The sequence below is a fragment of the Lycium ferocissimum genome, chromosome 5, assembly GCF_029784015.1.
Source record: "Lycium ferocissimum isolate CSIRO_LF1 chromosome 5, AGI_CSIRO_Lferr_CH_V1, whole genome shotgun sequence".
In the NCBI taxonomy this organism is placed as follows: domain Eukaryota; kingdom Viridiplantae; phylum Streptophyta; class Magnoliopsida; order Solanales; family Solanaceae; genus Lycium; species Lycium ferocissimum.
Window position 1 is genome coordinate 12,067,366 of NC_081346.1, and position 26,579 is coordinate 12,093,944.

Below are 26,579 nucleotides of genomic sequence, written 5' to 3' on the forward strand. Positions count from 1 at the left end.
GGCCCAACTTTATATTCCAAAGTTAGTCAAGTCAGACCTTAAGGCCCAACTTTATATTCCAAAGTTAGTCAAGTTAGGCCTTAAGGCATAACTTTAGATTCCAAAGTTAGTCAAGTGAGGCCTTAAGGCATAACTTTAGTTTCCAAAGTTAGTCAAGTAAGGCCTTGTGGCATAACTTTAGTTTCCAAAGTTAGTCAAGTCAGGCCTTAAGACCTAATTTTATATTCCAAAGTTAGTAAAGTCAGTCCTTAAGGCATAACTTTATATTCCAGAGTTAGTCAAGTCAGGTCTTAAGGCATAACTTTAGATTCCAAAGTTAGTCGAATCAGGCCTTAAGGCCTAACTTTATATTCGAAATGTTGGAGGCCTTAAGGCATAACTTTAAATTCCAAAGTTAGTCAAGTCAGGCCTTAAGGCATAACTTTAGGTTCCAAAGTTAGTCACAAGTTAGGCCTAACTTTATATTCCAAAGTTAGTCAAGTTAGGCTTTAAGGCATAATTTTAGATTCCAAAGTTAATCAAGTTAGGCTTTAAGGCATAAGTTTATATTCCAAGTTAGTCAATTTAGGCCTTAAAGTATAATTTTAGATTCCAAAGTTAATCAAGTTAGGCTTTAAGGCATAACTTTAGATTTCAAAGTTAGTCAAGTCAAGTGAAAAATTCCATTTCATTCACTTAAAACACACTTGTTTTATTTGCAGATTCTTGGCTTACACAAGCAGGGTAATTATCAATTTTACCAATGATTGTAATGTCATAATTGTTAGACAACCATACAAAGACTCCTAACTTGTTCGTGTTTGCTACTGCTACTGATGTCCTAGTTAGGAGACTCCTCTTATATGTATTTGATGTATGTAAACTATCTTAGAGATAGAGATAAGATAGGAGACATAGGATGGTAAGGATACTAATGACTTGTATATAATCCATGGTTGTCATCGTATAAACAGAGAAAGAGAAGCACAACCTAAAGCTTCTAAAATTATATTCCAGTTATAGTTTTCTTCATGGTATCCGAGCACAGGCTAAATTAAATCAACGATCCTGAAGCCCTTTCCTTTCTCTCAAAACAGCCATGGCCGCATCTACAAGCACAACCCTAGCTCTTTCACCCTCTTCACTTCATCAGCTTATTGCAATTTGTCCCATTAAGCTAAAACCATCAAACTATCTTGCTTAGAGGACACAAATCCTTCAACTTATGCAAACGTTGAAAATTGACAAGGTTATTAAGGAGGACCCTTCATCCGACACTATGCAGGATGACAAAGGAATAATCAATGCGAACCCAAAATTCACTGAGTGGGAAGAACATGATGTTCTTGTTAGGAGTTGGCTTTCCGGAACAATGACAGAAGATTTAATGTTCCTCATTATAGGGTGTTCAACTGCAAAACAGATGTGGACTTGTCTTGAGGATAACTACTTACAAGCAAGCAAAAATAAGGAATTTCAGTTGAAGCAACAACTCCAAACTGTGAAACTGGGATCCAAATCCATTGATGAATACATAAAGGAATTCAAAGGGATTTGTGATAGTCTCATGGCTATACATAAACCATTGGATGAAGATAGCAAAGTAATTAATTTTGCTAGAGGTCTTGGAAGTAAATACAAGACCCTTCGCACTGTGATGTTGGGTAAGCCACCATACCCTACCTTTAATCAGTTTGTGAATGCCCTTAGGGGTTTTGAAATGAGAGAAGATGGAGAAGAAGACGAGACTCAAACTAACATTAATCCAGTCGGAGCCTTCATGGCACAGAAAACTCAAGGGTGTGGCCGTGGAATTTCGTTTAGAGGAAAGGGAAACCAAAGAGGAAGAGGTAATAGGGGAGGTTTTAATCAAAGACAGGTTACTACACACCCCACAGGAGCAAATCAGTCAAAGGAGAACTCAAAAAATAACCCTTGCTAGATTTGTGGAAAGAATAACCATACAGCACTCTCTTATTTCTATAGGTGGGATTATTCTTATCAGGCCGTACCACAAGCATTAGCAGCTATGTCAATGAGTGATCAACATGACAATCACCTTTACATGGACTCAGGTGCTACCAATCACATGGTGCAATCTTCAGGTAGTCTTACACATTCATCTCCGTTTAAGGGAACCGATCTTGTTATGGTAGGTAATGGTGATAAATTACCTATCACACACATAGGCGATAAAAATAATGGTGAAAACTTACGTTTAAAAGATGTCTTTGTAGTGCCTAGACTCAAGAAAAACCTTATTTCTGTTAGTAAGCTTGTTACAGATAATCTCTGCTCTATCAAATTCTTGACAAAGGTTTTATTGTTAAGGACAAGAGAATGGGAACAATTCTGGCAATAGGGAATAGAAGTCTTAACTTATACACCTTGGAAGGAAATTTGCATGAGGCATTGACAACTACAAAAGCAGAAAAGAACTCAGACACAATATGGCATCAAAGATTAGGGCACCCACATTCTAGAATTCTTAGTTTTCTACATAGCAATAAATTGATTGATGTCAAAAGATGGAATAAGGATTTCTCTATTTGTACTAGTTGTCAAATGGGTAAAAGTTGTAAGTTACCCTTTCAAGTGTCAAATAAAAGAGAAATTGAACCGTTAGCAAAAGTGCATAGTGATTTATGGGGACCTGCTCCTGTTGCATCTTCTCAAGGAATAAAGTATTATGTCATATTTGTTGATGATTGCACAAGATTTACTTGGCTTTATCCTTTAAAGAAAAAATCTGATTTTCTATCAACATTTTAGTCTTCCAAAAACTGGTAGAAAATCAATTTTCAAGGAAACTAAAGGTATTTCAGTGTGATGGTGGAGGAGAATTCAATAGTCTAAACTTCATCAATTACTTGGCTCAAAATGGTATCAAAAGACAAATTTCGTGTCCTCATACTCCTGAACAAAATGAAGTAGCAGAAAGAAAACACCGACACATTGTTGAAACCGGGCTAACTCTGCTTTTTAATGCAAATTTACCATTGTTCCTTTGGGTTGAAGCTTTTATGACTGCAGTTTTCCTAATCAACAGAATGCCTACTTCTACTTGAGCATGCAAACTCCATTCTCTAAGTTATATGAAGAAGACCCTGACTACAACACCTTAAAAGTTTCTGGGTGTAGATGTTTCCCCTATCTCAAAGGTCAAAATAAAGATAAGTTTCAACCAAAGACATTCCCTTGTGTATTCATAGGTTACAATCTACTTCACAAGGGATACAGATGTTATCATCCTTAAACAAAAAAGGTTTTCATCTCACGACATGTTATTTTTGATGAATCCTACTTACCATTTGTGTCTCCTAGTGATACTTTGTCTGCAGATTCAAGTGCATTGCACCTCGCTACCTATCAGGAATTTTTGACGAAATCTGCTCCATCACATGAGTAGGCTCCATCACATGAGGAAGATGCACTTCCACTTGAACACGTTTTGGAGCAATCTGCTCCAGTATCACGTGATGACAATGCAATTCAAAGCGAACAAACACTAGACATCCCTACTGCCCATGAAAACACATTTTTTCAACCAATTGACCATGACATTACATGCACTACGACAAGCCCCTTAGCTCCTTCAGTTCAGCCCAACGAACTGCACATTCCAGGTTCCCCGAGTCTCAACACTCCTAGTCCTTCTTCACCTTGCACAACCAGTGCTTCGTCAACTAAACCAGTGGACCTCCCGCTACTGCCTAGCACCATCCTTACCCATGGAAACTCTCCAAATCATTCTCCAAATAATTCTATGCAGCATACTCCACCAAAAAGCTATGCTAGATCACCCGATCCAAACAACACACATCCCATGCTCACACGAACAAAGACCACCGCTTCACATAATACATCTTTCCAGTCCCTTACCGTTTCTACCATACCAGACACCAAAGAACCCACAAACATCAAACAAGCTCTATCAAAACCGCACTGGTTGGCTGCAATGAGGGATGAAATGCAAGCACTACAATCCAATGAAACTTGGTGTTTGATACCTCGGGAACCTCACATGAATGTTGTCGGTTCAAAATGGGTATTCAAGACTAAACTTCATGCTGACGGGTCTGTAGAAAGATTTAAGGCGCGACTCGTTGCTAAGGGCTATAATCAAATTGAAGGGTCGACTTTGAAGATACCTTTAGTCCGATCGTGAAAGCTACCACAATACGCATTGTTCTATCTATTGCCACGACCTTACATTGGGACATCAAACAATTAGATGTCAGGAACGCATTCTTACATGGGGATCTAAATGAGACAGTTTTCATGGAACAACCGCCTGGTTTTAAAGATCCGATTTTCCCGAACCACGTTTGCTTGCTCAAGAAAGCTCTTTACGGCCTGAAACAAGCCCCAAAAGCTTGGTTTCATAAGTTCAGTTCATATCTTCTTCACCTTGGGTTTTTTTGCAGTAAGGCCGATTCATCTCTCTTTGTATTGCACTCATCCAAGGGTATTTTATTGCTTCTCTTGTACGTCGATGATATCATATTAACGGGCAACAGTTCTATCCTCCTCTCTGAGCTTATCGTCACACTGAAGAGTAGATTTGCAATGAAAGACATGGGTGATCTTCATTATTTTCTTGGTATTGAAGTTCGCCGCAGCAGTGGTGGACTCTTTCTCAGCCAAAATAAGTATGCCACGGATATACTCGAACGTACTCAAATGATGGGTGCTCGGGCTCTCCATACTCCACTTTCTCAAAAACACACTCTTCATGAATCTACTGGTGCCACTGGTGATGCCTCGACATATCGAAGTGTCGTTGGTGCATTGCAATATTTGACACTTACACGCCCTGAAATATCTCACGCAGTGAATCGTCTGTGTCAGTTTATGCACCAACCAACTGACACTCATTGGTCTGGAGTTAAACGAGTGTTGCGCTATATTGCTGGCACTAAGCAGCTTGGACTTCGCATCTCAGCACAATCTTCTCTTAATTTTGCGGGTTTTTCGGATGCCGACTGGGTCGGTTGCCCCCTGACTAGACGGTCCACTACAGGTCTTTGTGTCTTTCTTGGCTCAAATTGCATATCCTGGTCTTCAAAGAAACAAAATACAGTGGCCAAATCTAGTGCAGAGGTAGAGTACAGGTCGTTAGTTTCACTTGCTATGGAGCTCACATGGATTACTTATGTTCTGAAGGATATTGGACTGCCTTTATCACGTCCTCCTATTCTCTTCACGGATAATATTAGCGCTCTGCACCTCACGACTAATCCGGTGTTGCATGCTCGCACAAAACATGTTGAACTTGATTACCATTTTGTGCGTGAGAAAGTCGTCCAGGGAGCTATATGGTGACAAAGTTCATTCCATCACTGTGTCAAGTTGCTGACATTTTCACAAAGCCTTTGCCCAAGCTCCAGTTTCATACATTACGGACCAAGCTAGGCGTCGTGCCAAACCCCGACACCAGCTTGCGGGGGGATGTTAGACAACCACACAAAGACTCCTAACTTGTCCGTGTTTGCTACTGCTACTGGTGTCCTAGTTAGGAGACTCCTCTTATATGTATTTGATGTATGTAAACTATCTTAGAGACAGAGATAAGATAGGAGACATAGGATGGTGAGGATACTAATGACTTGTATATAATCCATGGCTGTCATCGTATAAACAGAGAAAGAGAAGCACAACCTAAAGCTTCTAAAATTATATTCCAGTTATAGTTTAATTTCTTCAATAATGAGCGGTGTTGTTTATATATGTAATTTTTTCTTATTTGCAGATTCTTATATAATACAAGAAGGGTTACTTTTCAATTTTATCAAAGGTTGGATTCTTATAGGAAGAAACAGTAGGTGTAAACCTATGACCTCGTTTGCAAGAATTTCTGCAGCTTCAACATTATACTTGTCCGCCATAAGTTTACACCTACTGTTTCATCACCAAATTGGGTCATTTGTACAAATGTTCGAATTGGATCTATTATTTCTATAGCTTTAATGATATCATTTTTTAGATTTTCTCCATTTTCTTATTGTAATGTTACTAAAAAAAAATTGTTTGGATAATGTCAACGGAAGCTTCAAACCATTATAGAGAAGTTGATAGCGAAATTTTAAATCCACTATTGTTGATACTTGAAGCTTCTGGGTTTGAAATCTGGAGGATAGAAGGATGAAGTTGGGAAAGAAGATGAGTTGGAGAAGAAACCTAAGCTATGTGGGATGAGAGAGGTAATTTCGTCCACTAATTATTAACTTAAAGTGTGAAGGATAAAAACAAAAACAATGAGATAGGAGGGACAAAAATTGAAGACCCGTCCAAAATAAGGGCATTCGTGTTAATGACGGGCAATTTGCAGGAATGTCCTTATATTGGGGTTGTCTTTAATTTTTGTCCCTCAAATTGGTGGTCTTTAATTTTTACCCTTCGCCTAATACCATAAGGTTTGAGGTTCGAACCTCGGCTCAATTAAAAAAAAATTGTAAGGCAGAGTTTTATAGCAAAGTTAGGCCTATTCGGGCTAAAGTTAAGCCCCAGGCAGAATTTTGAATGCAAAACTCCCTTGCGAATTCAAACTTTTACTTTGCGAAATTTCTTTTTTTATTTTTTACTGGGCTGAAGTTTGAACTCAAAACTTTGAGATATTAGGCGAAGGCTAAAAATTAAACATCACTCATTTGAGGGCCAAAAATTAAAGACCAGGGCTTTTGAAGGACAATCCGTACAAAAAAATGGCTAATGACCCAAATTCCGTTTGGCTTTATCCATCAGGAGTCAGAAGGCGGTCCAATGGAATGTGACACATGAATGTCTTAGCCCACAGGTTGGGAACGTAATCATTTTTCGTGTCATTTTGTTCATCGACAGGACTGAGGAAAGGGGTAAATTGTACGAATGAATTGCAGTATACGAGGTGTAGGACAGTAGTTAAGATTAATTCCATTGTCCGCTAATATGCCTCCACGTTTTATCATTAGAGACTCAAACTGAATATTAAAATTTTAAAAATTAAAAAGTAGTTGCAGGTCACTGGGTACTACGTAATTGGGATGTGAGTATTGAGAAGGACGATCAGGTTATTTATACCTGAGTTTAATTTATATACATTGTCAGAACAATGAATTCTCACATTATCAAATTATTTTTATCTGTTGTAATAGGTCATTTGTCTTATTTTAAGATTATAAATCTTATATTTTAGAAAATTATAGTTTGGTTTGTGGATTAGGGGCAGAGAACAGTACTTATCTCATGTGACAGAGTTGGTTCGGTGCATCTTCCCCATATCATATCTCACAAGTCACACCTAATTCCTCTTTACGCCTGATTTATTTAAATTATTTCAAATTGCTTTATTTTGAACTTCACAGGTAACCTTTTGACTATTGTCTCTTAGTCTTATTAAATTATTAATTAAGATACCTACTCCTTAATTTATTTTGATATATAATGTGTTTTAATCAATTATTATATGTTAATTCATTAATCATACATTTAACACGGAGCGTTATCACAAGAGGCTAATTCCATAGTTATTTTAATATATAGACAAATGCATGAACAAGAACAATATTACATATACACAATTTTACTGTTATCATGTTGGAGAGTTACGCTACGTTCTTATAATATTGTTAAGGACTAGCTTTGAGCATGAACAAAAACAGACATCTCTTTTTTGGACCTCTCATATTGAGGTAGAGAATCTCAATGGAATCGTTTGGCACGATTCAGAGGACACTTCAGTTAAGCCATCGATGCTCCAAAAGCGGATTTTCTTTTGTTCACTCTCCTTTCCCTCCTATGCGTTGGTCGGGGCGGCGTTAAGTGGAGGTGACCCAAACACCCTCGGCAAAAAATTATAGTGTATATATAAGGTAAATTTTCTGTGTTTATGTAAATATATTAATTTTTAAACATTTTGAACATGTGCAGAAGGTTAGCTCAAGCGGTCTAGGATGTTCAAAATTGTCTCTGACATCCTATGTTCGATTCTCATCAATAACATTATTTTTTATATTTAGCTTTTGTTGTTTTTTTCGAATGCCCTGAGTGAAAATCCTGGATCTGCCACTGGTATTGGTGGCGGTTGGCCTCTTGACCATTCCGCTTCCTTTCTTGGTGGAATATATCAATATTCGAGCCTCGAATAAAGACTAATTAGAAGGATGAAGAGAGGATGTTTTTTTAGAACTATAGCCCCGTTAATAATTAAAAACACTCTTGGCTTCGTCTGTCCAATGGAATTGAATAGGTTTCATTGGCGTGTATTCAGTAGGAATGAACCAACGAATTCGGCAACTATGAGTTTGGACACTTGATGGATTCATAATGTAAGCTAATTGGTTAAATGTATTAAGTTTCGATTTGAGCCGTTGTGTGTATTCTATTCAAAAACTAAAAAAGTTAAATGAGTAGTTTCTTATGTCCTTCATCGGACTTCATATCTGACAATTAAATGACCAAAAAAGTTCATGAGTAAACCACGCAAAAATTGAAAGAGACTATTCACAATATGGGTTGGCATGTGAGGACTGGGAAGTAGTAATAGTTCATCAACATCGACAAAAGTGTCCAAAATTTGGCCAACATACTCCTCTCCTACATTCTTATAAGATGGTATATGTGGTCTCATGTGGGTAGGGTTGAGATTTGTGTCCTAATTTAGTTTTAGGCCTTTGAGGGGAGTGTGGGGACCAAGCAAAGAATAGATGCGATTTGATTTGGACAATAGGAGAGAGAGAGAGACTCATCAAGAATTTAGGATCTCTAACATGTAAACTTGGTAAAGTCACAATGAACAAATGCATAGAATGAAGTCTCTCTGCCCCCAAGGCCCCAACTTTTTATGCCGATCCGATCCCCACTTCCTAGCTGGATACCTGGAAAAACCACCTAACTGTTGATTCTCCCAACTGTATATTTTTATCTAGTATACAACGTTCGCTTTGGAGCTTGACTAATTCAAATTGGTTATGAAAAGTCCACTTGCTTTAAGAATAAGGTGTTCCCAAGTCCCAACATTGTTTTTTTTTTTAAAAAAATTTCACCCTATTTGATATTCACTTTAGGATCCGATTAATCTGAATTCACATAAAAAAGCCTCATTTTAGGAGTGAAATGCTTCATATAAAAATGATTCTATTCTCAGAACTTGAACACGAGCATTAATTGATTAAGAATTAAAAAAAATACTTATCATCCCACCATAACTTTCGGTAGTGATTCTCCCGACAAAATGCCTAGCAGGTTTTCGCCAATATTCTTCTAGTGGAGATCTCTGGGATTGACATTTTCAAACCCACATTAGATAGAAAACTCTTACAACTACTTTTGTTATATAAGCAAAATGAAAGCTATCTATATAAGTTCAATTATTATGAATATTATTGACTATTATGATAAAAGAGAGAATATTATTGCATCATAGGAAGAGTTTCAAAATGCATGTACGTACAAATATTTGAATTGATCTAAATATATTGGGTGGAGAATACATCCATCTCAAAACATTGCAGAATTAAAGGAAACCGTAGTCATATTGTAAAATGGGATTTGAATTAATATAATCGTCAACGATCAAATAAGAAAAATTCTTCTTTAAAAAGAGGAGAATCGAAGAAGACAAAAATAATATTTGTGGATAAGTTTGAAACGAAGTGGAACTGAGGACTGAAGGAAAGGATATGATTAACATTCGAGAACCCATTCTGCTCGTGAAACAACCTAATGATTTATACTTATTTTATTTTTTCCTTTGGAAAGAGAGATGCATGGAAGAATTGAATTAAGCTTCCATCACTGTAAGTGTCTATAAATGTGAAACTCAAATTGAAATTGTTTTCAAAATCAAAATTATATCATTTTTCTTGAAACAGATTAATAAAAAAAATATCACATAAATTAGTGATAATATAGTAGAAATTCAAATTGCAGTTGAAAGGAGATCCAACATCATTATAGCTAAAGACTTAAAAGTACTATAGATCGTTTAATAAATTTAATTTGTTATAATTCTTACACGCTTTATTGAGAAAGAAGAGATTTCACTACAAGAAAGAAGTCATTTGGCAATAAATTTTTTTTTTGTTGCCATAGATATGTTATTGTTGCAAAAAGTATTTTTGACAACAATATTTTTTTTCTTGTTGCATAAACTTTTTCCAACGGCTGTTATTGTAACGACGAGCAACAATTTTTTTTTTAGTTGCTAAAAGTACTTTTTACAACAATAGTCAAGATTATATGGCAACAAAAAAAAGTTCATTTTTAAAAGATTCATCATATATGCCAATAATAATTAAACTAAGTTGTTGCCAAATATTGACTTTTGCCAACTATATTATTTTTGTTGCCAAAAGAGCTATTACAATTTCTATACTTTCTTGTAGTGTTTAAAAGGTTGGATATCCATCTCTGTCGTGATGACACAGTTGAGCATTCATTCGGTTTAACACTCGATCGATCAAGCCTGTCCTTAGGTTCAAACAGGTGAATGAGTGAATCCTCCCTGACTTGAAGTATTTCTATCACCTAGTAGGCCTTTTAGAGTTATACAAAGGAAGAAATATAAAGATAAAATTGTATCAAATATGTTAAAGCGTCCTCAATTTTAGAAAATTTCATATAAGTTCGAACAAGTAGGAGTCGTTTGGTAGTTAGTTAGAGTTATGCAGGTATTAGTAATATATGTATAAGTTATGAGAGAATTTATATAGTACTTTATGCAGTGATTAGTTATGCAGAGTTTAATTATTCATGTATCAGTTATTCCACCTTCTATCCTGTATAAAATAATACACAGGCTCCTCATAACTTAACATGCATTAGTTATGCTCATCTCTAAATTCCAAACCAAATACTATATTAATTTTATACATAAATAACATACCTCCTAACTAGTTACCAAATTTAATATTACTGATGCAAGACTTAATGCATGCATTATTCACCTCCAAATCAGCTATCAAGCAAAGTGGAGTATAAGTTAGAACAAATATTGCAGCAGTAGTATGGGGGTGAGCAGGGTATGGTAGATACCGATTACCATATCGAAATTTTTTATACCGCGGTTTCAGTATTATGGTATTTGGTATGCATTTTAAAAAGTTTGGTATTCGGTACGGTATTCGGTATTCATAAAGAAAATATCGAAATACCGAATCTCATACCGAAGTATATAATTACATATACAATTCATACATCTTAGTATTATAATACTAACAAATATATAACTAGTATTATCAGAAAACTAATTGTTTAAACGTTGAAACTTTGATTAGTCTATCTTGATATAAATGTCTTTTTGTGTAATTGATTTACGAAGGGGATTGCTAGTACTTGCTTTTAAATATTTTTACATGTGTAAGGTGTTTAGTACATAATAATTGAGACGTTTCTTAAGTAGCAGAAGTCATAATTCTCCACGATATGAGTATATGTAAGTCGAAGTCGGACAAACTATGGTACCGATTTACCGTACTGTAAAATACCGAAACCGAACTTTAAAATACTGAAATCAAACTTTAAAATACCGAACCATACCGAATTAATTTGGTACAAAGAATGATATAATATTTTTAGAAATCAAAAATTAAAATTGCCGTATCGATTTTAAATACCATACCATGCCCGTCATAGTAACGAATTTCTTGCTCCAACAAGAATGAAAAGGACAAAATGCAAAAAAGAAAAGAAAAAACGCAGATGTGCAAATTGCAGCAAGAGTAATGCATAAACAGCCGAAAGAGGAGCGACTGGAACATATGCGGACGCGTGTAGCCGTGTCCAGCAAGACCCCCCACGTCCGCTGTTCCGTCTTCATCAATCAATTTGTGCAAAAGATTTGCACTTATAATCCCTCTAATATTTACAAATTTTAATTTTGAATAATTGATACAATATTTAGTTAATCATATTTCAATTTTTATTTATAAAATTTTGCACTTTTGATCATGCTCATAATTCCTCACAAATTTAATAAATTATAAATCTATATACCAACTGTTACCTATGTAGTCACCGTTCCTATTTTATGTGACACTTTTCGTATTTTAAGGAGTCAATGTGACTAGTTTTCGAAATTAAATTAGACTATATCCACTCAATATTTAAAATTAAAATGTAGATATTCATACCATAACAAAAGTACTATAAGTTGCGATCCATCTCATGTCAATATGATTAAAAAAAATATTTTAGAATATCAGTAAAAGTTTACACGTTTGAATATCGAGAAGCGAAAAATATCACATACATTGGGGGTGAATGATGTTATTATATATTAAATTTTTTTTATTAGTTTGTATAGTTTAAAAATAGTCAAATAGATTTTTATTTTTATTTTTATATAAAGGGTTTCAAATCCATATTTTAATTCATCGAAGGTTAAATATATTAAATCAAATATTTAATAGCAAAATAAATATTTACTAGATAAGTGCGGGACCAAAAGTGTAATTCCCATCAATTTTACTTTTTTTTTTCTTTCTGTAACACAAATTTTGACGATTAGCCACCATAAGTAATCAAGTCAAGAAAAAGAGGAAGGTTGAAAGTGAAGACATGTGTTTAAGCATCATTACTAATCCACTATAAGAATCCAATGAAAGAAATTATCATAAAGTTTCCGTCAAATAGTCTCACCCTTTTCTGTTTTGACCAATATTACTATTAATATTCTTTTTTTAATGGGATAAGGCACCATTACCCCCTGAACTATACCCGAAATTTCTTTCGACACACCTTACCTTTCCCATGGCCCTATTACCCCCCTAAACTTATTTAAAACGGAATAATTACCCCCCTAAATGCTGATGTGGCAAAGAGAGTGTGTTTCACTCTCTTTGAGAGAGTGAGAAACATAAAAAAAGGGAAAACTTAATTTTTTTTCTTAAAAATCTGCATTTTCTTAAATTTTTGAAAATAAATCTAGTCTTCCACATTTAGTTTTAAAAAACGGGTTTTCCACATGTTAAGAAAATAATTAATTTTTTCAAAATTTTATAAAAATTCAGTTTTTTTCACATTTTAGCAAGAAAAACACTTTTCCGGATTTTATTTGAAAAATAAAAGTGTCCTAAGAAAATGAAATCATGAAAATCAAGATTTTTTAAGACATTTTAAAAAAATAATCAAGTTTTCCATATTTTTAACAAATCCATTTTTCCATATTTAAAAAAAAAATCATTTTTCAGTTTTTTTTTTTTTTTCAAAAACGGGTTTTAAAAAAAAAAAACAAAATTTCAATTTTTTTTTAAAGGGTTTTAAAAATCCTTTTTTTAAAAGAAAATTCAGTTTTTTAATCCATGTTTTTAGTTGTTTTTTTTTTTTTAAAATGGGTTTAAAAAAAATCAAATTTTCAAATTAAAAAAAAAGACGGGTTTTAAAACTCATTTTTTTTTAATGAAAATTCAGCTTTTTTATTTTTATTTTTAAAAAAAATTGACACGTAAAAACTTTAAAAAATTAAAAAAAAAAGAAGAAAACAAATAAATACACATGTGCAGGAGAGTGTATGTCACTCTCCCATATGAGAGTGGCGTCGGCGTTTAGGGGGTAATTATTCGTTTAAATAAGTTTAGGGGGTAATAGGACCCTGGGAAAGGTAAGGTGTGTCGTAGCAAATTCGGGTATAGTTCAGGGGGGTAACGGTGCCTTATCCCTTTTTTATTTATAGCATTTAGGAGTACTACATCAAGTTTTATTGACAACTAATTATTCATGTCGGTCATTCCAGGTAATCAACTAAACTATTCACTGAGAAAATGTTTTCTTTTAATAAATATAATTGCATAATAACACAGTAGGAGTAATGCCGTTCTCCTATTAATTAAAAATAAATAAAATGAGAATCTTCATTCAGCAAGAAAAGTCAGTTTCTTCATAACTTTTTGCTTTAATCTTTTCTTTTTATTGACTTTAAAAAGTCACACAAAACGCCATTGGAACTTTTGAGCCAAAATTGAGAAATATAAACCGCCATTTATTCTTCCAGAATTCAAAAACTGGAGTAAGTGTGATCGTTGTTCTTTATAATAACCAACTTTGGAAACTTCAAATTAGTGCAAATTTTTGAGCCTTAATCTCTTAATTTATCATTTTATCCATTCTATATATTTTGGAGAAAAATACATAATATGTTTTTGATAAAAAACTTGAGAGAAGGATATGCATTTCTTTTTCTCCTGTTTCCTTTAGTTGTTTGTAGGCAAGATGGAATGGATATACAAAAGAAAAAAGAAGAATTTTGAGGTATAGTATACTATTGTAATGTAAACAATTTTCACACTATAGTATCAAGTCATCATATTTATGAAATTACACTGAGTATATTGTTGTAAGTCATCGTATTTATAATTTATGTTTTAAAAATATAAAATTTGTAATTTTAAAAATAAGATAGATTACCTTTTATAATAGATAAAAATAACTTGGTGTTGTAAAAAATATTTTAACGTTATATAGCCTAAACCCACAAAAAAATTAGTAGGAAAAATTTATTTAATGAGATACTAGTAACACCAACAATGATTGTAGTGTATTGGCTGATACTACTCTATCCTTAACTAAAGTTTCGAGTTCGAGCCCCTTTGGGCACGAAATCACCATTGTTAGGGAGTGCATTACCCCTAAAGTGGAACTACCTGGCATGAGTCCGGATTAGTTGGGCTCCAATGCGGGTACCGTATATTGGATGGAAATAAAAAAAAAAAAAAAAAAAAAAAAAAGAGATACTAGTAACCTTAGATTTAATTTCTCGGTGTAAGTAAGTCGACAAGAAGGATTAGCCGTTACATTTTCTGTTTACCCCCAGCAAAAATCCAAAAGAGGAGTAATATACAAACATAAAGAAGAAAACACTTTCAACTCCAAGTTGGCACACATTCTTTCCAGTGATAATCACCCATTATTATAATCAAACACAGTATAAGCAGAAAACTAAGCATTAGTATAGTTCAAAATTAGTGAGTACTAGTCTTAAAAAGTAAAGCATGCACATGTGGTCATAGTGTCATGAATAGTAAACATCACAGCTGGGTCATCCCCCCTTCACTTTTCTCATAATTTTATCTCTCTGCAAAAAAGGACCCCCCCACTCCCCCAAACACATTACCATCTTCTACAGCAAAGCTGCTTTCTTTTCTTTTTCTCTTTAACTCCATTTAACACATACTCACTTCTACACCATTTTCATTTGCAAATATAACCACATAATGGGTGGGGTAACGTCGTCAATGGCGGCGAAGTTAGCTTTTTTTCCACCAAATCCACCGTCATACAGGGTTGTTACTGACCAAATTACTGGTTTGTTACTGCTTGATACTTTTCCTCACCGTGAAAACGTTGATGTTTTGAAACTGCCTACTAGAAGGGGAACTGAGATTGTTGCTCTTTATATTCGGTATCCTATGGCTACTTCTACTTTGCTTTATTCTCATGGAAATGCTGCTGATATTGGACAGATGTATGAGCTTTTTATCCAGCTTAGCATCCACCTTAAAGTCAATCTTATGGGGTACTATTATTCTCTTATGTCTCTCTTTCTCTTCTTGAAATTTGGATTTTGGGTAGTTTCAGTTGCCTAAAGTTGCAAGAAAATTAAGCTAAATTTCCCCCTTTTTGTGTTTTTTTGATAGTTGTTAACTCTGAAGTTGTACAGTTTCGTGGCTCTTTATTCTCTGAAGAGAGAATGCTACAGTAAAATGAGCAATTCTCATTAAAAGTTGGTCTTTTGTCTTATAATTGGCCCTCTGGGCAACATCAAGATTGCACCTTTTGTCTGTTGTAATGGTAAGGGCAGTTTTCAGATTTAATTCTGCAATCAAACCAGTGTTTACCATACCCCTTCTTATCATCTGTTTTGAGGACTTTAGTCTTATCAGCTCGAGTGATGTGAATTATAGGCTGTTGGGGATTGGTCAAACTTTGAAGACTTGATTTTTTAATTGAATCTTTTGTCTGTGTGATCTCATGCTTTAAAAATATGATACATATTAAGATTGACCCTAAATCCTTATAAAAATAAATTAATAAATTTGACCCTAAATGGTTCTTTGAGTTTTCTATATATAGTCCCTATTATTTACTGTCATGTAGCAAATGCCTTTTCTTTTCCCGTTTTCCCAGTCATCTATGTAAAATCTATTATCTTAAAGGTGATTTGTTTGACTCTTCTGGATTTTGTGCTTGTGATGGTATCAGATCTAAGAACTTCCAGTCCAGGATGGTAACCAAGCTGGCTTTTGCTAAGGGGACACTTAAACGACTTTGAAAGAGCAAAGTGTTGGAGCTAAACTGCTAATTGAATAACCTAGTGAAATAAAGTTAAAGATAGAAATTGACATCAAATTCCTTCATTTAAAGGATCTAAGAAAAGGAAAAATGCGAGAAATACCATCTTCCTTAAATGCAAAGAAGGCGTTAAGAAAATGGCGGCTGAATCTGATGGCTGATATCTCATGTACTGGATTTAAGGTCATTTATGAAGTCATTCCAATATACCAGTATAATGTATGTGAATAAGCAGCTAGACGTGGTGAAATCACTATCTTTAGAACTAAGAAGCTACATGGCCTTCAACTACATTAAAGGTTGAAATATATATATATCTGGAGTTCCATTCTGTTTTCTGAACAATTCAGGAGTTGGATATGGGTGGCAGTTGTAGTTTGTAAAGCCTTTAATTAAAGTGTATGACGATACAGCCAAGATTTCTTTGACGTGGGATAAAGATAATGCTTAAAGGTAAAGAATGATATCATATTAATTTGATGGAAACAGCCTCTCTACCTCTCGAGGTAGGGATAAGGCCTGCATACACTCTACCCTCCGCTGACCCCACTTCTGGGATTACACTGGGTATGTTGTTGTTGTTGTATAGTTGTCAGGGATCCTGCGTAGTGAATTAATTTTTAATATTCAGACATATATGCTGAATCTTCATGAACTTAAAAGGAAAAGAACTTTCCTATAGTACTAAGTTGGGCAGATAAATGTCCTTTTCTTCCTCAGAGTAATGTCTTGACTTATCCACTTTAACGTTGTCCTTACTCGAATTGATTTCTTTTTTTGACAACAGCAGGATTTGTTTGACTAGGAACTCAGCTGGACATGTTGTTGATTAATTTTAACAGAAGAAACATAAGTTCAGAAACAATGGGATTCCTTGGTGGTTTTTGTTTGCTAGTTGTGAGTCTGCAGAAGTTGAGAACCTCTCCAGATTTTCTATAGTCAATCTTATTTTCTAAGCTATGAAAATATATATTTGTCCGTTTCAATTTTTTTAATTTTATTTTCATAGCTTAGAAGAGGAGTTTATGATTCAACATGTGCGTAAATAGGGATATGTGACTGGGAGAGAAGCAAGGACTGATTAAGTTTGATGATAAGCTTTCCTTTTCAGCCTTGGTATTGCTGCAGTAAAATGGATTCTGTATTGCTTGGTTTGAGTACTTCAATTGAGAGATGAGGGGGACAGTATAGATTGATTGCTTGGCCTTGTAATCCCTACTAAAGGTCATCAAGAAAGTTTGATAATGTATGAAAACAAGCTTGTATTGGAACTAGCAAACTTCCCTCTTTTTGTTCTGCTCATTATAGCTTTACAGAACTCTTGAAAATTCAATTTCTGTCCCAGGAGATTTCATTTGACAGAATGGGGTATGTTGACCTACATTTCTTTTGAAAAAAGGCCCCTCTCGTGACCACCACAAAATATTTGGTGGAATCTCAGTATGTGCCCCCTACAAGCATGCCCCATTGGGTATAATTTCCTAACATTTTCGCATTATTTTGGGTTCTGTAAAGTTAACTTAGTTAATCTTGTGTCATCTTTTAAAAAGAAATAGCCTTTATTGATAGTGGTCAGCTAATGTTAGTTCTAGTTTCTACCAATTTTAGTAAGTACAACTTAGAGATAGCCGAGATGCTCGATCCATCTGGCTAGTTCATGATTATGAACTCAATATAGCTCCTTCTTTTACTGGTACATTTGCCAGTTCAAGGATCTGGCATGTATTCCGTCTGAGTTCCTTAGGATCTAGCACAAGTCAATAAGACTAATCGTTCTCTTCTTTGATCTAATGATTAATTGGAAGATAACTTAGATATATATCATCTTATGAATTCTTTGTTTTGTGTTTTCAATGACGCAGGTATGACTACTCTGGCTATGGACAGTCATCTGGCAAGGTAATTGGCAATAGAATTTTTCTGGAATACCAAAGGTAGTCTCTGCATTAAGTGCTCAAGAGCATGAATCGAATTTGATTTCTGAATGCTTTATGCAGCCAAGTGAGCAGAACACATACGCAGATATTGAAGCTGCATACAAGTGTCTTGAAGAGAGCTATGGTGCAAAGCAGGAAGAAATTATCCTTTATGGCCAATCTGTTGGAAGTGGTCCCACCGCGGACCTTGCTGCTCGTTTGCCTCGACTTAGAGCAGTTATTTTGCATAGTCCAATCCTGTCAGGCTTAAGGGTCATGTATCCTGTCAAACGATCGTATTGGTTTGACATCTATAAGGTAAAATAGCTGTCAATTGATCTAGTCAACTCTTTCATATTAAAACTATAAGATTCACCTTCGTGTGCCTGGTTAATTCTTTTGTGTTTGTTATTTGTTATAAAAGTAGTATGTGTTGAAAATCCATCATTGAACTTGGTTTTATTTTTCTTGCTGTGCAGAATATTGACAAGATCCCATTGGTTAAGTGTCCTGTCCTGATCATTCATGTAAGTATAAATCTCATCATGTACTCACCAGTTTTGTATAGTTAGTCAATTGTGTGTCCTTCCGTGGTAGCAATAAATGAGTTTCTTGAATTAATTAACTGGCAAATTATTGATAGATAATGCAAAACATGCATGGCGAGGCTCTGTGCTGTGGGACATTATGGTAGTTTAATAGGAATATCTTGTTTAGCTCTCAGAGCAACTGTGCCTGAGCGACCATGATTAACACATTCAAGAAGGAAACAAGAAGGATTTAACAGGAAACAATAAATGGACAGTCAGGTCAGTACATTAATGGAGTTACGTGAAATGGTTTCTATTCTTCAACTCCACCAAAACCGTCCACCAGGAGGGAAGAATAGATAGTTAACAGGCTATATTTCTTAAGAAGTGAAATGTGTTTAAAGTTGAGCAGTGCAATCAATTAATTAACTAGGCCGCAGTCCCCAACTATTTGGGATTAGCTTTATGAATCCTCTTTATCCATTCTACTCTATTCAAGCTCATGTCATTCGATTGTCCTATTTTTTCCCTTCTTTGCATGGTGTTATTAAATAGCTTTATTTCTATGGTCATCTAATGTAATTAACTTTTACAGTCTTTACATGAGTCTTTTCATGTTGTGCAGGGCACTTCTGATGAAGTTGTTGACTGCTCCCATGGCAAACAACTATGGGAGCTATGCCAGGAAAAATATGAACCATTATGGCTCAAAGGGGGAACACATTGTGACTTAGAGTTATACCCCGAATACATTAGACATCTGAAGAAATTTGTATCTACAGTTGAGAAACCACTTTCTCAGAGAAACTTATCAAGAAAAAGTATAGACAGGCCTGAACAATCACGAAAGAGCACAGACTGTTTTGAAGGTCCAAGGAAAAGCACTGACCGAAGAGAGAAACCAAGAAAAAGCACTGACAAGCCGGAAAAACTGAAAAACTACGAGTACAAGTTTGCCAATGATGATAAGATTTCGAAGTTAAGGATGTCTTTTGATCAATCAGAGAGGTCTAGGAGGAGCGTGGAATTTTTTGAGAAGCCTCGAAGAAGCATTGACCAGAATATGGAAAAAGCGCGAAAAAGCGTGGACTGGCTAGATAGAATAAGAGCTGGTTGATCTTGTCAATGATATTGTAAATTTCATGATCACGTTTCAAGTCAATTGTGGGGGAGTATATTAGTTCAACAAGTTAACAATTAATTTATGGTTATCAAGTGTGTTTTAGTTAATGTTCAGCAGAGCATATCTGTTTTTTCCTTTGTGCTTCTTTCTATTGTGAAAAGAACAAATGAGATATATAGTTTGACATCTCATTATAGTTCTGAGTTGATTAAGCGGCATCCATTTGGTTCTTTTGTGTGGATATTTCAAAGAGCTCACTCACACCCTCCACCCCTACCCCCCCCCCCCCCCAAAAAAAAAAAAAAAGAAATAGATTCTTCTCTTATTTTGATGAATATATTAGCAGTATATCTTCATGTTTGCTGGTGTTTTAAGTTTTTGTCCCTACATAGTAACAAGAAATTCTCAATTGTAAGCCTTTGCATAATATTGCGTTTTAACTTACAAGTTACAACTACCTAGTTGGGCAACTTAGAGAAGTAACTTATGGAGCTAATTACGTTGTGTTGGTCAAAGATCATTTACCCAAAGGAAAAACATAATTATAGTACGAGTTATCCGGTATTTGTGTTATTGGAAAGGATCAGGTACCTTGATGAAATAGTCTAGGTATGCTCAAGCTTATATGGACACCACCGTTGTCAAAAAAAGAAAAGAGAAGGAGAGAGAAGTTGGGAATTGAGGTGTGTATTGGAGAGGAGGGTATTGCAGCCTTGGAGACACCATGCATCCCAACACCTTGCTGGAAAGACTGGGAAAGCTTCAAGTACGGTAAAAAGTTTGCCTTACTGCTTTTTGGAATATTGCACGACTGATGTGCAGAAATAAGGACTCGGACTCTGCACATGAAACTAGGACTCTGCACATGAAATAATGTTCAAATGATATGTTACCTTTTGGAAGTGTATCAAACATGTGAAACTGCCCAGAATTTCTACAGTACGTCTTTGCTGGAAAAGGGGCTAGAACATCAATACTCATGGACAATTCAGATAAGGGTGAATCTCTGTACCTTCTACCCTTTTGTACTAGAAGCTCTTCCTTTTTTGCCATGTGTGTTAATCTCATTAAGTGTATGTTCTCCTATATATGAAGAACACATTCACCAAATCATTAAGTTTTTGAAACATCATTTCCTTATTGTTCTCATGTTACATAAAAAGCTTGTGATCTTCTCAAGGTAATGTTCTTTTTTCACTATGATAGAAGAGCATACTGTGGTTGTCATAGCTAATATGAGAACCAAATGAATATAACAGGCTTGTTTGGTTCTTGTATTCTTCTTTCAATTATTTCCATTTAATTGATCTGATGAAACAGGAAGTTTGGCAATCTAGATAGTCTGAAACTTGTAATTGGATTATGCATCGACACGGTCTAGTTCGTCATTTAGTTTGTTCATTTCTTTTATGCTTTCATAAGATGATATAGCTGTATTCTATACAATTTAGGAAGCAGTCAATGGCGTCCATGGAGTTATTGCCAAACTTGCCACCACCTCCCCAAGAAATTCCCCCAGGTGTGGTTCCCATGAAAGTTGAACTGCGGAAAGGATGTGGATCAGTTAGGGAGAGATTGAGGCCAAATTTTAACCAGATGAACGGACCTCGTCCAGGGGTTAAGGGAAAGAAGATACCTCTGCTGACAAATTATTTTAGAGTATGCTTTCAAGGCGGCATAAGCCAACTCTATTCATACAGTGTAAGTTCATTTTCTCTTGGTTTGATTAGTACATGGAAATTTGCAGAGCTAAATATGACTTCTTTAATTCATGAAAGGTTAACGTCTACTATGAAAATGGGGACCCCGTCACTAGGAGCAACTTAATTAGAAAAGTGATTCATAAACTCTGGGAGATATACAGCCCTGAGTTAGGAGGACAAGCATTTGCTTCTGATGGGCAACAACGCTTATTCACAACTAGTCCTCTGCCGCAGAACAAGCAAGATTTCACAGTCGTTCTTGATTCTGCAACATCAAAAAGGTACATAAAGGCTTTAAGCATCTCATTCGATCGTAAAATGTGTAATATTTCATGTAGAATCATTTCTTTCTCTAAGGCTCTTTATTTTCTTTTTGCATTTTAGGAGCAAGACAGATGGTAACCTCAGCAATGGAGAATCAAATGAAGGTGATCAAAAGAGGCAGAAGATCATATCCCGATACAAAACGTTCAAAGTCCAGATAAAGTTTGTATCCGACATCCCCTTTCAGTCCATGCTTGATGGGCCGCGTGGAGTAAAATCGGGAAATAATGAAGTTCTGTTTGCATTAGACACCATTTTGCAACACTCTAATGCAAAAAGGTGCATACTAATCCATCAAAATGCTATTTCTGGCCATCTCAAATCAATCTTGACTTTCTTTTCCCCTTTTTGTCCTTGACAGGAATTGCCTTCTGCTCTGCCAATCGTACTTCCCAAATGAGATGAAAAACTTCATGGACTTGACTGGTGGTATCCTTGGATGCCGAGGTTTCCATTCAAGTTTCCAATCTGTTCAAGGTGGATTATTTTTTAATCTTGGTAAGCTAATGCACTTCTCTTTGGGTCCTTGAAGTTCATTTCTAACCATTTGTAGCGATTTTAGTGATGCTTTTAGCCTTACCTGGACAGATGTATCTACTACAGCAATTGTACAGCCAGGTCCACTAGTTAACTTTCTAATGGCCAACCAAAATGTGGATAACCCCTTCAAAATTGACTGGACTAAGGTCGCCTCAGCTTTCAACATCTCTCTTGGATTTGCTGAAACTGTTTGTGTAATTTTCTAGTTTCTACCACTGCAGGCAAATATATTGAAAAATCTCAGAATTAAGCTATCACACTCCAATAGAGAACACAAAATCACTGGACTTAGCAACAGGCGATGTAAAGAGGAGAAGTAAGCTCTCAGCTTCTAATTTGTTGCTTTATTTGTTTATCTTCAATATCCTATAATTTGTTTCTCTTGCCATTATGCTGTTTATTGAACAGGTTTCTTCTGCAACTGAGGGGATCCGATAATCATAATGTCCAGACTGTTGAGGTGACTGTTTATGATTATTTTGTGAGGAGACTCGGAATAGGACTCAGTTATTCATCAAACTTGCCATGCATCAATGTGGGGAGTCAGCTCCATCCCCAGTTCATTCCTGTTGAGGTGGTAGCTTTTATTTGCTTCCGTTTTTCTTGTTATTCCAATTTTTGGAGAGGGAAAAATCATGTAATATCTTGAATATTTCATTAGCTCTGTTCATTGGTTTCGTTACAACGATACAAAAAAGAATTATCGGTACACCAAAGATCCTTATTAGTGAACAAGTCCAGCCAAAAGCCGATGGAACTCATGAAACATTTAAATGAGGTAGCTTCACCAACTTTTTTTGACTGACCATATTTTCAGAATTAGGTTACACAATGCTGAAACATTTTTCCTGACCTGATAGGAACTTAAAGCCAACAACTATGACACAGACCCCATGCTGGGCACTTTTGGAATCTCAATTAATAAATGTTTTACTGAAGTAGGAGGAAGAATTCTATCTCCTCCACAGGTAGTATCTTATTGTGACATCTAATCTCCTTTTTCAAAATTATTATTTATTTATAGCTTGACATCAGATAGTTCATAATTGACTCAATTTTCAGTTGAGAGTGGGAAACAAGCAAGATCTCGCTCCAAGATTTTCGCGCTGGAGCTTTAATGACAAGGTGATGCACAGAATTTTATCTAAATGTTAATGTTCTGATTGAAGAGGACATCATTAACCTCTCGTGCAGATATTTGTAGAGCCAAAAGGCATTGAATTTTGGGCTGTGGTGAACTTCTCTACTGGTTATGATGTACGTGCTTTCTGCATTGGAATGACGAAATTGGGTGCAACAAAGGGAATGGTGATATGAATGACTTCTCACAGACATTTGATACATGCAAAACTTTCTTAGTTATTCACCGAATAACATAAAAATTTGTCTATGTTGCAGAACATTCGTCCCCCGGAATTTGTGTTCGAAGAGAATGCTAAGCATAAGAAGAAACTGGGTTCTGTTCGAGTGAAGAAGATGTTTGAACAAATACTGTCGAAATTTCCCAAGGATCCTCCTCGATTCCTTTTCTGCTTTCTTCCTAAGAAGTTCTCTAACTTATATGGTTGTAGAAATATATCCAGTCAGATATACTATTCTCACTTTATTGGTATTTTTATGACTCAAATATGATTTTGATATCTTAGGTCCATGGAAGAAAAGGTGCCTAATGAACTTCGGAATTCGTAACCAGTGCATTGCAAAGAACAGAGCTGATGAAACTTATCTTGCTAGTGTTATCTTAAAAATTAATGCAAAAGTAAGGGACGCAATCCGCTAATTTACATATGTTGATAGCTTGTAAAAATTCTAATCTTTGTTTTTCATGCAGGTTGGTGGTCTGAATTCTATGTTATCAGCTGAACTTTCACAGACTATTCCCTTGGTTTCTAAAGTTCCTACAATGATCTTAGCAATGGGTGTTACACATGCCCCGTCTTCACGGTCAGATTTACCCTCCGTTGCTGCAGTAAGTCCTATTCTTGTAATAATCTAGTTTTACAAGATAATTTGCACACTCAAGTTTACTGTAATTTGATAGTAATCTCCCTATATTTGTGCATTAGGTGGTCGGTTCTAGACAGTGGCCGATGATTTCTTGCTATAGAGCATCTATTTGCACCCAACCACCAAAGACTGAGACTATACACTCACTCTTTAGACCAGTTTCAGATAGCGAGGACACAGGCATAATCAGGTGTCGGTTCTTTCCTGCACCTTCTCGAACCCTTCATTTAATGTCCTGTCTGGTTTGCCTGGACTAAAAAGCATAAAGTACATGGAGGATGATAGTTGGGATTCATATCGGGAGTTTGGTTTAGGTCGTCCAAAGCTTCTCAGGCTACATATTTTTTTGTTTGTATTAGGGAGCTGCTGATGGATTTTTATGCTAGCTCCGGGAACAGGAGGCCTGAACAGATCATTATATTCAGGTGCAAAATCTTTAATTGATGTTACTCTACATATCTGAACCTCATAGACTTGGAAAAGGATTTGCTAATGTAAAATTTTCTTTTCAGACATGGTTTAAATGAATCTCAATTCAAGCAAATTATCAGCGAAATGGAGGAAATTATTAAGGTTTGTTCTGTTAAGTCTTTTGATCAAGGCATATATAGATTCTGTTGCTCGAGATTCTTATTCCTCTTTATGACAAGTATAGGCCTGTAAGTTCCTGGATGAGACTTGGTCTCCTAAATTCACTCTGATTGTTGCACAAAGAAGACACCACAATAAGTTGTTCCAAGCTAATTCCAGTGACAATATTCCTCCTGGTGAGCTTTCAAATGCCTACAACTACTAGTAAAAACACCAGTATAGCATTAAATATATACGTTGTTAAACTCTACTTTCTATTGGCAGGCACAGTCGTCGATACTAAAATTTGTCACCCTCTGTATAATAACTTCTACATGTGTGCACATGCAGCAAGAGTTGTGAGTATTATATTAGCCATTTTTGACAAAAAATCTGAAGCAACAAAATTATCTGTTATATGAAATTTTCAGTAAAATTCAACATAACTTTGTGTTAGCACTGACATGCATAGTCCTCTCAGGAAATCTTTTGTTTATCTTCTTCCCGAATTCACTATATAATGTGCCAAACATAATGCAGGGGACTAGCAGGCCAATTCACTACTTTGTTCTGTTGGATGAGATTGGCTTCTCGTCCGATAATGTGCAGGAACTAGTCCATTGTTTATGCTATGTGTAAGTTCCCCGTGGTTATGCCTGGATTTTACCCTCTTTTTTTTTAACTCCTCTAATTGTTTTTATTTTGGCTAACATTTTAGGTCTCAGAGATGCACCAGTTCTATATATGAAGGTATGGACTAGTTCTCAATACAGTGGCCTGATTAAAATAGGTTGCTTATTCTCTTATTATATATCCCCATAATAGGAAGTAATTGGCCAACTAAGTTGTCATCTTTTGGTCTTTGCAGTGGCTCCGATTCGTTATGCTCGTTTGGCTTCGGCTCAGATGTTAGAAATTATGAAGACTGAGGGGCCTCAGCTGCCAAAATTGCACAAAAATGTTTGCAATACAATGTTCTTCTGCTGAGATTCAGCACCATAATCTGCTCAAACGTGCAGTTTTCTTTATATTAAAATGTATAACAATTAGGCAAGTCTAAAAGGAACTGGGATTACATAGAAGACCTTCTGATTTTGTGAACAAATTACACCTCGGGATGGGCTTATTGCTACATTAGTATGCAAGTAGGACCACTATTTATTTACTGCAAGCCTTCTTAGAAGAAGACCTTTAAGGCAATGACCAACTAACTTTTCTTGTATTTTCATGCGAAGCATAAACGGTGATGCTTTCCATTTTACCTTTTTTGTTATTTGCTCCACTTGAAAGCTAATTTGGTTGTTATACAAGTATTTCTAATATTCTTAAATTTCGAGCTCAGTTAAATTAAGATATAGAATGAAAAAAATGAAGTAATTAACTATGATTAAGTGATATAAATAAATGTGAATGGCACATACTATAATCATTGATTTGACGTCAATGAAAATATACAAAAAAATGTGAATATATTTTTTATCTGTTAGTCATGGCTAATTTACTTTATGTCCGCTCTTCGACGTGATTGACTATAACCCAATCTCGTATAAGATTTTCTTATGATAAGATACTAGCCCCACCTCCACCCATGGTTATCCTCATTTTTTGGATATCAAACAAT

General features: G+C 35.4%; 3 protein-coding genes across 3 annotated transcripts; all 3 read left to right on the plus strand.

Moving 5' to 3' along the window:
- Positions 1–856: 856 nt before the first annotated feature.
- Positions 857–5,984, plus strand: LOC132056024 (uncharacterized mitochondrial protein AtMg00810-like). The gene is made up of 2 exons (XM_059448064.1): positions 857–2,084; positions 2,311–5,984. The coding sequence occupies exon 2, from the start codon at positions 4,261–4,263 to the stop codon at positions 5,302–5,304; it is 1,044 nt and encodes a 347-aa protein (XP_059304047.1). The 5' UTR covers positions 857–2,084; positions 2,311–4,260; the 3' UTR covers positions 5,305–5,984.
- An 8,997-nt stretch (positions 5,985–14,981) lies between these two features.
- LOC132056025 (uncharacterized) lies at positions 14,982–20,055 on the plus strand. The gene is made up of 5 exons (XM_059448065.1): positions 14,982–15,469; positions 18,108–18,144; positions 18,243–18,479; positions 18,641–18,688; positions 19,317–20,055. Exons 1-5 carry the CDS (start codon positions 15,168–15,170, stop codon positions 19,806–19,808), a joined length of 1,116 nt encoding a protein of 371 aa, XP_059304048.1. The 5' UTR covers positions 14,982–15,167; the 3' UTR covers positions 19,809–20,055.
- Positions 20,056–21,270: 1,215 nt separating this feature from the next.
- On the plus strand, positions 21,271–26,512 carry LOC132056026 (protein argonaute 4B-like). The gene is made up of 22 exons (XM_059448066.1): positions 21,271–21,515; positions 21,593–21,798; positions 21,902–22,120; positions 22,203–22,339; positions 22,430–22,527; positions 22,603–22,697; positions 22,790–22,955; positions 23,043–23,159; positions 23,242–23,349; positions 23,444–23,506; positions 23,576–23,689; positions 23,780–23,945; positions 24,028–24,140; positions 24,213–24,350; positions 24,448–24,578; positions 24,748–24,813; positions 24,901–24,961; positions 25,044–25,155; positions 25,244–25,317; positions 25,499–25,593; positions 25,677–25,708; positions 25,827–26,512. Exons 1-22 carry the CDS (start codon positions 21,276–21,278, stop codon positions 25,943–25,945), a joined length of 2,670 nt encoding a protein of 889 aa, XP_059304049.1. The 5' UTR covers positions 21,271–21,275; the 3' UTR covers positions 25,946–26,512.
- The last annotated feature ends 67 nt before the right edge of the window (positions 26,513–26,579 follow it).